The sequence below is a fragment of the Equus caballus genome, chromosome 5 (genome assembly GCF_041296265.1).
Source record: "Equus caballus isolate H_3958 breed thoroughbred chromosome 5, TB-T2T, whole genome shotgun sequence".
In the NCBI taxonomy this organism is placed as follows: domain Eukaryota; kingdom Metazoa; phylum Chordata; class Mammalia; order Perissodactyla; family Equidae; genus Equus; species Equus caballus.
This window is the reverse complement of record NC_091688.1, coordinates 22106655-22122500: the sequence shown is the minus strand read 5'-3', so window position 1 is coordinate 22122500 and position 15846 is coordinate 22106655. Positions and strand designations below refer to the sequence as shown.

At 42.6% G+C, this 15846-nt stretch overlaps 1 protein-coding gene across 9 annotated transcripts in view; it reads left to right on the top strand.

Annotated features, from left to right (window-relative positions):
* PROX1 (prospero homeobox 1) overlaps positions 1-15846 on the top strand; it is a 56655-nt gene that overhangs the window by 27656 nt on the left and 13153 nt on the right. For all 9 annotated transcript variants that reach the window (XM_070266694.1, XM_001488456.6, XM_070266692.1 and 6 more), the window contains one exon: positions 203-397. In XM_070266694.1, coding sequence (XP_070122795.1) covers positions 203-397 — 195 coding nt within the window. The remainder of the gene's footprint in view (positions 1-202; positions 398-15846) is intronic.

The window sequence follows — 15846 nt, the reverse complement described above, 5'->3', positions numbered from 1 at the left end:
GTGATTTCCACTGTTGATAGATTTTATAATATCCTGTAAGTATATCCTTGCTCTCACCTCTCTTGCCACCATTTTAGTGGAATTAAAAACATACCTTTCCAAGTAAAGAGGCAAGGGGAACTTTAAAAATGCTTCAAATGTTTAAAGAATGAATGAAGAAAATGGCAATGTTCTCATCCTTTTTAATGCTTCGATTTAACAGTTCAACAGATGCATTACCTCTCAGCTCATCAAGTGGTTCAGCAATTTCCGTGAGTTTTACTACATTCAGATGGAGAAGTACGCACGTCAAGCCATCAACGATGGAGTCACCAGTACTGAAGAGCTGTCCATAACCAGAGACTGTGAGCTGTACAGGGCTCTGAACATGCACTACAATAAAGCAAATGACTTTGAGGTAGGAACTCCTCTTTATTTTTCGGTCATCTCCCTTTTTTTAAAAAAAATTTATTTTCTTTAGAAATGCCCCCCAAATCTGTTTTTGCCTTGGTAACTCACAGATGCATCCCCCAGTAGAGTAGGAGGCAGAGCAGCAATGAGGAGCTGCCCGTGGTTCCCGTCAGTCCTGGGAAGCTGCCCCACTTCCTTATCCTTTCCCATGACCGACTCTGCTGCTCACGTTTGGCCACAGACAAGGGAACTGGAGAATCCCAAGAAAATGGCAGCAAGGAACGCACACAGAGCGATTCCCTTTCCAGAGAAGAGTTCCCTGCTCCAATAGGCCATTTTCCTACTTAGGTTCTGGCATGTCTTTTGAGCTGACATATGCTATGTGCAGTGGTAACTGCAAATGTTGTTTTCTAAAACAGTCTAGAAATGTTGATCAGGGAGTGATTCCATGGTTCTAACTTTAATCAGCATTTGTTTCTTTTATGGAAGAAATGGTATGAAAATCTACCAAGTACCTATTACAAGAGAGCCATCAACATCTTTTATTTTGTTCCATTTTTGTTCTTTTTTGGAGGAGAGACTTGCGTGTTTATTTCACTTATGTGTAGCTTCGCAAGCACACTGCTCCTTGTTCATGCACTCTTGTACACACTTACATATATCTACAATGTGCACATTCTAGATACACACCAAGCAGTGTAGACGATTCCCAGAAAGCAATATCCATGCAACAATGAGAGAAGTGTGGCTATGAGTAAGGCATTTCTTTACTGGCTAATGTGGTGCCTCAGCAAACATTTTTCATTGCAACCTGATGACTCTCTGTGAGACAACACTAGCAAATCTCCCAGTACTCACAAAGGCATTTTGCTGAGCCCTGCTGGCTGAAGCAACAATAGTTGGAGGTGGGAATATAGCAAGAGTTCTGCAGGCTGAACCCCCTGATGATGAGAGTAGATGGGCTGTGGCTTGACAAAGTTGGTCCTTTTCTTGTGTTATCATCTCAAGGATAGGAATTTTTTCTCCCACATCTGCTCATGCAGGGAGCTTGTGTTAATATCCTCACTTTCCTCACATAGATAGGTACCCAGAAATGCCCAAGAAGTTCTCAACTTCGAAAGGAAAAGGGGCACCTTGATCGGGCCTTGTCAATAAAAGGACCTGATCCCCACTGCCCTTCCTGCTTGCTCATCCCTTTTTGGGCCGTTCTCCCATTGTTCTTAGCAGGGCGGATCAGTTATGGTGGCTTATAAAGAAGTGAATGTGGAAGCTTAGCAATGGGGAAGTCATGGTTTTTCCTTGAAAGTTTTGAATGGTTATACTGCAAGCCACCAATTTATCTTTGCTATCCAAGACCAAAATATTTTTTCTTGCCAAACATGTTATAAACCTAGTTTTTCTTTGGTTGAATGCATTAAAAGTGGGGATCCTTCTTGTACTGCTTCGCTGTTTTGAAGTCTCTCTTGTAACAGAGCACTGGTTTACTGTATTGGCAGAACACTCTACCAGATTTCTTTTAAAGCTGAAGAATATAACTGTGGCTAAACATTTTAAAGAAATCTTATTCAGAGCTTCATTTCTCTTTCTCCCTCTTTCTGGCAAGTCGATTGCTCTAACTTTACGCAAACAGAATTCGCCTATGTGCTAGGGAACTATCTGCAGTTTATTATGACAAATATTCATTTGGCCACATGGATGAAGCTTCATAAAAGAATCGCCCAAGGTTCATGGGATGAGTTCTGCATTTTCGCTGCGTAACATACTGGAGAGAACAAATCCTTACAGTGCACATTAGGATTTTAAGGGTTGTTTAAACCTTACCTGGTTGAGATTTAATCTCTTACGGCACAAGTGGCACAAACGGGATGGCTGGCATCAAGAGGGACCCAACAAGCTGCTCCATTTAGCATCATCTAAATCCTCCTTTAATATGATTAACATCTGATATTTCTCTCTTTGTGAATCATATCCACTTCTAGCCAGGCCACCTCTCCTTTATCTCCAGTGTCTATTTTAAGACTGCTTCAGTGCAAGGAGTATGGGGCCCTGGGAACAATTTTGTCGCTTCTCATGTGACTTCTGACAAGTTATTGGTCTATTCTGGGTCTTATTCCTCCTTCAGTAAAAACCAGGCTCTTTCTGGAAAAGCGGTAAGAAAGAAGCAAGAGCATGGATTCTGCCCTGCCCCCTCGACTCCCACGCTTACACATATATACGCACATACACCTGCCCACTGCTACATATGACCCTAATATCACTAAATAGCTTTTAATTTAGCCTCTCGGTTTGGTACATTTGCTAACAAAAGCTTCAGATAAGATGATCCGTTCTTTTCTATGCCTTTGTGCGTGGAGGTCAGTGCTTAAGTGAGATGCTTAAAAAGCCACTGGTCTTATCGTTGTAGCTTTACCAGTGTGGGCCATGGCTGTGAGCCAACAGTGGACCTGGCACCTCAAGCTGAATATCTCCACTGATAGTGTGTGCACTGCTTGACTTTTGTATTTAAGTTTCGCCTAAGATGAAGTAAAATGAATCTGCAGTCTCATATGAGCAAGTGGAGAGGATGGCAAAGTATAGAACTGTACACCTTCTTTCTTTTTCAATTTTTAAGCAGAGATGGAGCATGGTAGAGAGTCTCTGAAGTTATGTCTGTATGATGCTCAAAGATCCAGTCAATTCAAAGGCATATGTGAACCCAACTGAGTATTAGCTGGTCAAATAATCATACATCTTATGGATTATGTTTCTAAATTTCTCCATCAGTTGTTTGTAGCAATAATAAAATAGCTAACATTTATTGACTGTTTACTCTGTCCTGGGAACTCTTGTAAGTGTTTTATCAATATTATTTAATGTGAGCAATAATAGTGATATGGATATTAATAACAAGAAAAACTTCAGTTTGCCTAAAGATTTATACTGTTTTTAAAGTAATTCTAAATGAGTGAGGACAGGTAGAGCAAGAGAGAATCAGGCTGATACTTGCCCTCCTTCGCTATAACTTTCTTCTTCCTTCTTTCTTTTCTCTAACTGCTTGTCTTTTTGCAGCTTTCTGCTCCATCTCTGCTCTGTCACAGCTTGCTGGTGGCACCTCTGTCATTGCTTAGCACCATCCCCCTCCAGCCCCTGCTGCTGATGGCTCTCAAGGCTAGAGTGGTTGCTGACCCCTGGCCTACAGGAAAATAAAGCAGATGGGGAAGGTTTATCACTAGCAAAGAGGGAGTGGCTTGAATCTCTCTCCTCTTGTAGACCCTGCATTTCCTGGCCTTTATGAGTCAGGACCTTCTGAGTGACAGGAGAACTTGTTCTGCCTTTTGTATCAGTTTACACAATTGCCAAGATTCTTGGCACAGCATTCAGACTTAGGGTGGTGAGAGCTTGAGAAGACCCAGGGGATGTGGAAGAAGACACCAAAGTGGGGAAAAACATGAACTACACTTTTTGTTTGTGTTAAGGGGAATAAAGTTAGCTATATCCCATGGAGTGGGACGTCTCGCTTCTGAACATGAGTTTGTGAAGGTGTGCAGGAGAGGGGTGTTCAATTACAGGCTGCATCTTTCACTTTTACTTCTCACGTTTAATGAGATTGGCAACAATAAATTTGTCTTTCCAGGTGTTATGGTATATATTGCCATGCTTCATTCTCACTTCCACTTTGAAGAGCTTCCAAAATTTTTTTTATGGGGAGGGAAAGGAGGTTTGGGATTCCTTCCCAGTTTTTAAATCATACTGATACTTCTGACTTCAGGGGCATAGGAGTTGGATTGTATTGCTTTTTTGTTTCCTTCACAACTGTGGCAGGGAAAGGAGGCAATGATCACTGTCAATTTCCGAGGCTGGTTTACACATTTTTGCAAAGAACCCAACTAGGGCAACCAACCCGCGTAACTCCCTAAGATTAATTGTGCTACTTAAGGAGCCAAAAGACATACCACCCTTGTTTGACTGCGTTATGGAGTCTAACAAGGTCATTTTATGTGGAGCAGCTAGGAAAGGAAGGATGATCCAAAGAGTAGGGGTTTGGGGATGGTCTTGCATGTAAATTAAGGAGAGAATGCAGCAGACACCTTCATGCAGGTTGATACTTCTGACTTTAGGGACATATGAGTTGGATTTTATTGTTTTTTTGTTTCCCTCACAACTGTGGCAAGAAAGAAGGAATGATCACTGTCAATTTCCAAGGCCAAATTGAGCACTCTTTCTCCTTCTTGAGTGCCATGAGGTAGCTCTCCCCACAACTGTGGTCAGCCAGGCATCCTTCATAAGCCCATCAGTGGCTAGCCATTTATCTGTAGGCAGAGTCCAAATTCCCAGTAAGGGTGACTAACCTTCCTTGCCCTCACTAAAGACCAAGGCTTTTGGCTGGAAGGCTTAGAAATAAATAGAATGGGGAACTTCATTCATTGATTAGCAGGCTTGTAAATGTCATTTCTTAAGTTATTAATATCTTGCCAGGGAGGTGCTTCATCCGAGAGCCTGTGGGTTTGACTTTTTTCTAGGTGTCACATGACTGGCAAGAAGGGTACTCGGCAGACCTCCTTCAGTGTTTGCTGTCTTCTGTCTTGGAAAGAGAAAAAATAAAAAAGCAGCACCTCTCACATCCACTCGACCCCCAACACCCACCTAAAGTCATGCACACTTAAATACGCGTACTGAATACATTCTCTCCACCGTGAATACATTCTCACCCCCATTCCCAACCCACTCCTGCTTTCAACACAACACACGTGTAAGAAGATTTAATCTCTTTGGAAATCTTTCATTCGCGTTGTCATCTCTTTAAAGAAAAATGAGGACAGGTGGATTAGGAAGCGCTTCCCTCTGCTCCAAATAGATACTTAAATATGAGTGATCATTTGGAAAACTGGCATGCGAGTGAAAACCTTTTACTGCTGTTGGAGTCTTTTGGCCTCAAAGCCGCTGAGCCAGTTAAATGATCGCACAACACACTCTTGGTGGGTGGTGAGGAGGAAAAGAAGCCCTTATCATTTCTTTCCTTGCCAGTCCCACCACTGACAAGCCAAATTGATCTTTTAACAGACTAAATGAATGTTCTCTAAATATATGTACACACATGGCTGTCTGGGAACATATTCCTTGTACAGAATGATTGCCTGAAATTTGAAGGAGAGAGCGGTAAAGACACCAGGTTTGGAAGTGGGGTTGGAGGGTTGGGGGTGGGGCAGAGGTAGAATTGTGTGCATGCACAGAGCTTCATTTTTGCACCACTGTCCTTTTGGGATTCAAGGTGTTGATCAGTATAATGAAGTGGGCCCATTGATTTATCATCTATTTGGTAATGTCATTGCATTTTTAGCTCCCTGTGTCTTTTTTGTCATTGGGTTACATTCAAGCACAGTAAGATCAACTTTAAAACCTCCTTACTCAACAGCTTTATTAGTTATAGCATTCCATGACCTTTCTCAACATTCTTAAAGAAAAAGATACAGTGTAATGTCGCTTTACTTTGCTTATTGTCCTTTGTTGGGGTGAACAAAGCGTTTTCTACAGTGGCTATAGCACATAATTATACAGCTTTCAATGGCAGTGTCTTGGCACATATCAAAGTTCAGAGGAGCCTTTAGAAAAAAAAAAGATGTTTTGTGGCAGCCTAGGGAGGGTCTCATCTTTCCTTCAGAAAATAGTTCAAGGCTCTTCTGTCAAGCTTCCCTACTTAGAGCTTTTTCTCCTCCTGCTTCATAAAGTTTAAAGCGGATTCTGTGGAGTTCTATGATCTATTTCCTTTGAAAGATTGTTCCTCGGCACAGAGAGGCCCTTTGACTTCAAGAGTTCACAGATTCGTGTCTTTAGGTATCATATGTCTGACCTTATCAGTTACTCCATTTAATGTCGGAGAAAAAGTCTCAACTCTTTGTGTTTGTCTGTTTTGCCTCTGTGAAATGATTTGGTGAAAAGACCATCCTTTTTAACACACCACTGAGAGGCCGTTTCTGTTGCAACCTACCCTGTGGCTTTTCTCTCTTTAAAAAAAAAAAAATTGTCCTTGTGTTTTGTGTATGGATGAGTTCACAGTGAGAATAGAATTATACAAGGGCAGGCGCACACACAAAAAAATCTTTTGCTTTCCTCTCTCCCCTCCCCCCCCCATGATCTGTTGGCTCTCTTGGTGGCTGTACCCCAACAGGCGAAGCCATTTAGCAAACACAGAGGTGGCAGCCGCGGTGCTGGGACGGCAGTGGGTTTTCCCTTGCTTCGACCTACCCCTAAGGCCTTCATAATTAATTGTCCTTCAGACATGGGGAAAGTTCAGAGACAGTGTGTGGAGTGATGTCTATTGTCTGAGATTCAGTTCTCCTTGCCTCGGCTCTTTCTCTTCGGCCCACAAAGGGTTATCAATAGGAGAAAGGGAGCAAGTTTTCTGCTGAGAGCCGCTGGTGGTGGTTGGGGCATTCAGTGGGATGTTATCATTGTGTTCAGCCCATCCTGGATTAAACGTCTGAAGAAGTTCTAACAACCTTTTGAAAACGAGCCTGTTTATTTCGTCTAGATTAAACAAACTCATTTAGCGAAGCAAAGCTGGTTCAAAAGTTGGTGATCCCTTTTCACATGCCAGATAACATTTTAAATCAAATTTCCTTATTCCACCCCCTTTCAGGATTTTCTTTTCCTTCACCTCTTTGGATCTTTATCAGCCATGGGGCAGAAAATTTAGCAATCATTCACTCATTTCTTTTAACTACCTCAGTATAAATTTGCAAGAATAAGTATTTTTGCGAACATTCTTTTTGGTGAACCATAGGACTTTGATTCGTAAAATTAGTTTAAAAATATTCTTTCACCTTCATCGATTACCTTAAGCCAATCTTCAGCGCTATTTGGTAACATGGCATAAAGCAAATACAATCTCCCCGCCTCCCCCCTTCTGGCTGAGACACAAAATAAAGATGCAATGTGGAGACAGCTATTTGAGAAGTAAAGGAAAAGGAGAGCGATTAATGATTATTATACTACTGTTCCTGTTAAATAGAGTGAAGCCAAGAAAAACAAATATAATCGTTCTTCCAAGGAGCAGTTGAACCAGCGCATTAAAAAGGTCGAAGATCACTTCACCGCACTGTTCACAGCCACTTTGGGGCTGCCGGGCAGTTTCTTCTGGAGGAGGGGACCTATAGGATGGCCAGCATCAGTTCTGTCCCTGGGGCTCTTTGGAAACACTTTCACAACAGACCTTTCGGTATTCAAAGAGAACCTGTATATGGAAGTTGACACAACTAATATAGTCATACCAAAAAGGGGGTCATAAAAAATTAAAGTTATTCTTATGAATCTTTCATTAGAAGCAATGAAAAGGGACACTAGTGTAGTCTAAGTCCTTTGTGCTGCAAGCTCTTCTTCCGGGCTCTGGGCTATTGTTCTTTCAGCTCCTCAAACAGACTTTCACTTTCAAACTGACAAAAGTCACTTAAAAGCCAGACAGCTGTACTAACACACCCACCTTGGCGAGCAGGAGCCATAGGCAGGTGACGAGGCCGGCTGAGAGACCTTGTTTAAAATGGGCAGGGGCGGCTTCCTCCTGCCTTTGTGTCACCTTTGCGCTCCCTCTGAGAGGGACCATTTATGGTTAATTTGTGTCCCCCTTCAGGTTCCCCCAAATATTTCCTGCATTTTCTTTACGGCATGAAACATTGACATCCGTGATAATATTTATACCTCAGGTCATATGGCCAGGGTCAGGTTCGTGAAATTTTGAGCAGAGAACTTTGCAGAAGACAGGGAATTTGACTCCAAACTCTCTGCTTCTATTTCTCCCCCTGCTTCTCTTTATTCAGCCTTTTCCAACCAGTCCACATCTCTCTTAAGCTTTTCAGATTTCTGTTGCCTCATCAGGCGTAGCTGGGATTGGATGAAAAACATCCACCCACGGTGGGGACAAGCCACACCTTAGGATTTAAGATCAAGCTGGAGCTGGATAGGGAGGGAGTTCTGCCTGCATCCCAGGCCTCAGGGCAGCAGCCGCCATGGGCCATGGCGAGTCCTCCCTGTGTGTGTATTACAGCCCCCCCTCCCCTGTCACCTTGTGTATAGTCTGGTCTGTGACACTGATGGTGATTATGTCATTATTTTGCTCTGGGGGCCCTGGCACATCTGCAGAGCCCAAGCACATCTTCTTTGTTGCGCTGGCAAACGTCCCACACCACAAATGCTTCATTAGCCCTGCTGCCGGCCTCCTTGCCAGACGCGAGTGCCCAAATCCAGGCTTCTTTTTGCTCCGTTCTTTTGTGTAGCTGATGATCATGTATTCATCTTCCTGCTTCTTCCCCATTTTCCTCGACTTCTGAACTCCAGATGTCCCGGGTTTCTTGCCCAAATCACCCAAAAGTCTATGCTGTGAAACAAGGTGACTCTACGCCTTAACCCATCCTCACCCTGGTACCCACGTCCTCCTTTTCCATCCCCCAAATGAATAGTGACTTTGAATAGCTGCCCCACATGAGGACTGACGTTTTCAAACTTGCAATTTGAAAAGATACCAAGCGATTACTCCCAGTGTATGATGGCAGATAGGGTTAGAATTTGGAGTTATTAGATATTGCTTCCTAGAATGTATTCCTTTCTCCTCCATACCCACCTCTCGCCACCCCTTCCCTCTCCTTGGCTCCTTTATTTGCTTCTGCACATTACCACATTTTACCAATTTTCAGAAAGCAGTCTAAAATGCGCATACAGAGAAGATTCTTCATGCCTCGCTGTGCATGTTATAGTCGTCTGAAGGTTCCTTTTCTCTGAATGGAATCTTCAATCTCCACTCAACCCCCTACCAAAGTCCCCTGCTCCCTCCTTCTGCTCTCATAACCTTCCCAGCCCCCAACAATGACCTGTTATTAGATATTTCAAGTGATTAACACCTGGCTATTTTGGAAATGAGCTAAAACATTTCTCAGAAGTTTTATTCTGTATATTTAACAGAGCTACAGCTTTTAAGATGTGCTGGTTTCTACATTAACTGCAGTAAATTTCAGAGCTTAATATCGTGGGCTGTGATGGGTACTACATAATTGGTATGTTTAATTTCCCCTTAAATTTGAATTAATTGATCTGTGTTAGCGTATCATGAGTGGCTTCCCCAATAGAGAGTCCAACCAGTTTTTATCCCCCAACCCCTGCAACATAAGGTGTTTTAAATGTCTCTCTCTTTGAGTAAAACACAGATTTTAGTCTTAAGGTCTACCTAAAGGAGTAAGATTATATTTTTATGGGAATCATGGGCAGCTGATCGCCCTGAATTCTAATTCAGAATCCCAGGACAAAGACCCTGGTAAGCATTTCAGATTCCTCCGAGGAATGAGTTGCTGTATTGCGCCAGCTTCCAGAGTGCTCCGGTCGCTGAACCCCGTTCTGAATATTAGGAACAATCTAACTGACAAACTGCGGAGAGAGGCGGTCAGATCAGCGGACTGCCCAGACCCGGCCCTGAGCAGGGAGCACTTTGGGAGAGGCCGGTGCCTGTCATTGATTGAATCATTTTCAAAAGACTCAGGATGTCCTCAGAACACTCCTAACCTCCCATTATTAGATCATTATGGTTTTATCACCCATGGGTTTATTTAAACCTCCTTTAAACCTGACTCCATTCTCAGAATATACCACTCCTCAAGATAATAATTCTCTAAATTTATTACCTGCTGTGAAAATAGTATCTTCTTTTTATGGCTCTTAAAGTGATTTCCCTGGAACTCCAAAGGGATATCCCTTGTTACAATATCCCGGGATTTGTGACCAGGACTGTGGCCATATTCTCCATTTCCTTTCTGATTTTATAGACTTTGATCATTACTCCCTCTTAATCTTCATCTCTCCAGATTAAGGAGCTCTAATCCTTTTTAAAAGTCTAATCTCATACAGTAAGTGGACTGCCCCTGATCGCTTTCCCTGCCCTTCTGTAATGTGCTTCCGGCATGACTGTGTTTTCCTGACGGACAGTTACAGTTCCTGGACAATGGGGCAGAAGTCCAGGTGTGGGCAGCCACACCACAGTTTGGTGATTGTACCTCACACACACACACGCCCGATGGCACTGTTTTGATTGCCCCAAAAGATTATCCTCAGAAGCCGAATTTCTTAAGTAGCATCTCAGTAGCACTTATTGGTTAAAAATGATCCTATGAGACCAATTTATGAGACTCTTGGCAAGTATTCTGGCAAATCTGAATGTGTCTACAGGACATATCCAGCCAAATAAAAAAATGGGCAGATCCACCATGCTGTCCAGATGTTTTCAGTGTTTTTGTAGATAAAATATCAGAGTATCTGACGTCATGAAGACACAGCCTTAGTCTTGGGCCTGAGTCTGTAAAAATGACTAAAGCAAGAAGGCTCTGGTCTCTAAATTATTCTAAGGAAGAAAACGAAATGTTCATTTACAAGTAGATATAATTTTATATAAATTTATATAAATTTAATATAAATTTTATATAAAAGCATCATCTTGAAATCCTAAAAGGGAATTCTTTAGGGAGTCTTTCCAGTTTCAGTGGTCCTGGACTAATCGTTGTGCAGAACTTCAGAGAATGGGTTCTGGAACGAGCCCCTGGGATCAAATCCCAGTTCTGCCACTTTCTAGCAGTGAAACCTTGGTAAGTGCCTTACCCTCTGTGTGCCTTAATTTCCTTATCTAGAAAATGTGAAAAATAATAGCACCTACCTCACAGAGTTAGGTTAGGTGAGAATTAAATGAATATGCATGAATATATTGCACAAACTAAGTGCTGTATGAGCGTTTGCTTTTATTCATTTATAGAGCCAAGTAAAAGTTACCTTGTGGCTGCTATCAGTAGCCCAACTATTGCATCATTTCCTACTGACCCTAAATAGGAAAACAAACAAATGAGCAAACAGGGAGTTCTCATCAGAATTGGGACAAAGAGTCAATGCAAAACTGGTTTGAAAAAGAGAAGGTGATTCCTCTGCCCCAAGTGTGGCTGTAAAAGCGACACCAGTCTGGAACAGCTCCGGGATTCTGGAGTCTTGGGTTCCAGAGGAGAAGAACAGCGATGAGATGATAGGGTATGGTAGGAGGAACACCTCTGCTCTTGGCAACACCTGCCTCCTTGGGCTCCACTTTGCTCACCTGTAAAGTAATAAGATTAAACACAGAGCTTTGTTCTAGCTCTGAAATTCTGTGATTCTGGAATAGAAGACCTTCTCCATTCTCTAAATAAATCCTGGGCGTGATGCAAAGCTTTACGCAGTGATTGTAGAGCCCCTGGGAATCCAGACAGTGTCCACGGGGGCCACTTCCACCCTTGAGGTTTTGCTGTGGCTTAATTAGCCCAGTAAAAATCTCCAGCGTGCACGTTTTAGTGTTCTCCCAAGGCCCTCTTTACAGATCTTAATCTCAACAGTGCCCTTGGAGATGTGGCAACTCCCTTGCTGGGATTATAGACTAATTTTTCAAATTCATAAACAATTTATTGACTTATTTGGCACTAGTCATTATACTTGCTGCTCACTTTATTTGTTGTGTTGGCTAGGGCAGCCAAACAATGAGGACATTTGTCCGTGAAGCCCTCATGCCTGTGGGTTTTCTAGGAGATGGTATGGACCTAAACAAACTACGGGAGTGACCATATACCTGTCCTCATACGCATTCCACTACGCCACACCTCAACGCAGACAATCAACAATTGTAATAAGTATTAACCTCTGTATAACATACAACATCTCCCCTCTTTCAGTAAAGAAATAGTTGTTTTAGGTTACCTCTGTATAATATACATCTCCCCTCTTTCAGCAAAGAAATAGTTGTTTTAGGGGTATAATTACGTTTGCTGCTAGGCTCGGTTGGTAATTTTTGCAAAAGCAACACCATCCTTTCCTTTAAGTACTCCCAACGTGCTAGTAATCTACAGCATGAAAGTCTTTTCCATTGGGATTTTGTATGTGTGTGTGTTGTGGTCGGTAGGTATCAAATCCTCACATAAATTATTTGGATATGTATTTTTCATCTTTCTTATGGTTATTGTCGCCAACTTCTGGTTTTTTTAAGGCGACCTTAACATTTTAAAATGAAATCTGGTACTAAAAGTGACTTTTACTAAAAGATGATACATTCACCAAGAGCAAGCGTGGGGGTGAAGGCAGAGAGATGAGCAGAGCAGAAGTAGGTGGAAGAACATGCAAGACTGTGGGTTCAAGGCCACTACATTTCCTCTAGTGTAGAGACTATTTTCAAAGATTTATCATTTTAAGTGACCTGAAGGTGTACAGGATAATGTGTATGTAAACTCCTGGAATTGCCTTTCAGCAGGGCCAGTTCTGGGTCTTGACAGCATCCTAAGGCTCCCCGCTGCAAACGTTACCTCCAGTCCCATTAGGTGTTGGTGTGGGTTAGAGGACTTCCAAAGACTCCTGGGGCCATTCTGGAATCTGTTTTTCTGCCTTTTCAAACTATTTACCTTTCTTGAAAAAGGAATTTCAAAGCCATTCATGAGCTCTTAGGTTGCTTTTGAAATACAGCTCACTTTTAGTTTTGCAAAGGGTAATTGTGGAGGAGAGACCAATAGAATTTCCTAGAAGTATAAAACGGAATTTCTCTGACAGAACAAAAATCTTTCAGTCAAAACCAAAAGATGGTATTGAGGCCTTTAAGCCCAGTCCTTTCCCAAAGCAAGCAGATATTACTTGGGATGCATAAGCTATCATCAGCAGAGTAGCAGTATCTCCCATGATCTGGTGTTCTCTGAAGCTCTGTTCGATTTTCATCTGGATCTCACAGTGCCTTCTTTGGTGCTTACTGTGAGCAGTGCTATTCTCATCATCCTGCCTGAAGCCCGCTTCCTAACAGTTTCTCCCTAGGCTCCTCACTCACATTGCTCCATCAACATGAACGCAGGGCACGCAGACTGATGTTGGCCTAGGCAAAGCTTAATTATGAAGGTAAATCTGCTGTAGAAAACAATCACGTAATGCATTCTCGAACGAAACAGGAGTAACTGTGGATTATCTGTGCCCCAGCTTCCCTTCGTGCAATATTGGAGAGTTTATGCCCTGTTGTTTTTGGATAATCTCCCATCCAAGAATGGCACCAAGCTTGGCCCTATCTATTTTACCACCTCGCCCGGTAATTGTAGCAAAAGTTAAACTCCAAGCACTATCAGCCTGTCTTGAACTTAGATATCCGTGGCACATAATTCATGGCTCTGACTTGCAGGGAATTTAGTTAACACAACCGAGTGACTGGTACAGTGCTTATTTTTCCATCTAGGCATCAAGCTGATTCATTAGATGTGTCATGAAGGAGGGATGGATGCCTCCATTTAGTAATTTGAATATATAGTGGCAGGAAAGTTCCTAATGAAAAGCTTCTAATCAAGGCAGGGCAAGACTCAAGTCTTCCTGGTTCTTGACCATCTCTGCATATTGTTTATTAACCCTACTCCCATGGACAAGGGCAGCCTTAAATGCATCTGCAGAATGGCGTGACATTGCAGATTGAATCTGAGCGAGTCCATCCCCGCTACCCTCCAAGAACAATTAGTGTGCTGACCCCGTGAGGCACACAGGATTAGTAAAGAACCAAAGAGCAGGAGGGCTTCAGAAAAAGTGCTAGCCTCCAGGTTTGGCTAAGAGCAGAGATTGGCAAACTACGGCTTCCTGGCCAGATCTGGCCCTCAAACTGTTTTTTATGACTCTGAGCTAGGCAAGGTTTTTATAGATTAAAAGGTTGAAAAAAGAAGAAGAATATGCAACAGAGACTGAATGTGGCCCAGGAAGCCTGGGTATTTTACTATCTAGCCCTTTACAGGAAAAGTTTGCTGACCCCTGGCTAAGGTTGGTTCTCTCTTTTGTAGAGCATGAACTCTCTGAGATCCCTTCTAGTTCTCAAGTTCCAAAACTCAATGATTCTTTGATGGAATAGTATTGGTCCAGCTCTTACCTGAACAGCTCACCAGATGTACAATTCCAGCAGAGAGCTTCCAGTTGTTTTTAAGATCTGAGAGTATCTTTGTAGCGTCTCGGGGGAGAGGGATGGAGGAAAGTGTTAGATTTTAATACTTTCCCTCTGATTTGACTTTCATTTCATTTTATTTGTTTTATTGTTTGTTTAAACTTGGAGTCACTCTTTGAAAAGTGCAGAGTTTGAGAGGGAAGGAAAATTTACTCCATTACAACAAATAACACAACAATCATTGTGTATCCTAATACATAACACCAAGACTTCCAAGCATGAGCAAATAAACCAGCTGCTTTCATCATATTCGGTGAACCAGATTTCAGCCCCACAAAATAATTTTGACAGTCTCATTGAGTTTATTATGATGACGTTTGTCATTCTGTTCCCAGCAAGCTAGTATCTCCTTTTCTGGCGCTATAGGAGAGATGGTTTTATTTATCTTGATGTGTGTATGCAGAGTTGCCAATGGAAGGTTCACATAGTTTAAAATGTATGCACAAATTATTAGCAAGTAGAGTAGATGTTAAGACATTCTTTTTTATTGCCAAAAGTCACAGTTATTCAAAATGTTCAATTCTAGCACGTTGTTGATAAGCATATGGTGTTTTTATTGATACATATGTTATCTACATCTTAAAGGTGTAGGGATTCTATTGTGAATTCTCTATTTTCTAAATACCCACTCTTAAAAGACAAGGACTCAAATTCAGGTGAGGAGACAGAAAATACTGAGGGCCTGAGGGCACGTCTCTGCCCTTCCTTCATGGTGCTGTCAGAGAGGGCCACATGAGGGGCGATGGCCAACAGCAGCCCCTTACTGCCTGCACTACAGTCAAAGTCCACTTCCTCTGATTCTTGCTCATGGAGTCCATGAAAGCTAGAGCCTTAACCTCCCTCTTTGCAGTTTCCATGCGACTCTTCATTCTTTTTATTATATTTCCTCCAGTGGACCATTTCCACCATGTCAGAGCCTGTCGCTACTCTGCCGGCATTGATAAGGACTGATGTGGCATTGGAAGATGTCAGGAGGTTTCTCTTGGAAGCTGAGTGTCGGTCCCTGCCGTGGCGACAGACGGAGAGACGAGCTTTCCTTTTGCCACTTTTTCTGATTATCCCTGTAGCTCTTTCAGGCTGGCTGAGAGAAACCTGGGGTCAGTTGTGTGGGTCTCCCTCACGTTCCTTCCCCAGCCCTGCCCTGGGTTGGCTTCCCCACCCCCACCCCTCGCGCATTAACATGACATTGCATGGTGAGCACAGAACGGGAGCAGCTTCCACCAGCTGAAACCTCTGATCCTAAACCCACTAGAGAGTTTGGCTTTTGGATTTTGGCAAGGAGGCCTGTTGCCCATCAGGTCAGCATGAATAAAGATTTCTTTCTTCCTTTCTTTTTTAAAGTTGAGCATCAACTGACACTGCCCCCAAAGCTTCCTTTCTCAAGACAATTTAACCCCTTCTCCCAAGTGCGGTTTCTATTCTGAATGCGTAGTATTTCCTTTTATTCTTTTCCTGTGAGACAACCAAGAAATCTACTACACGTAAAA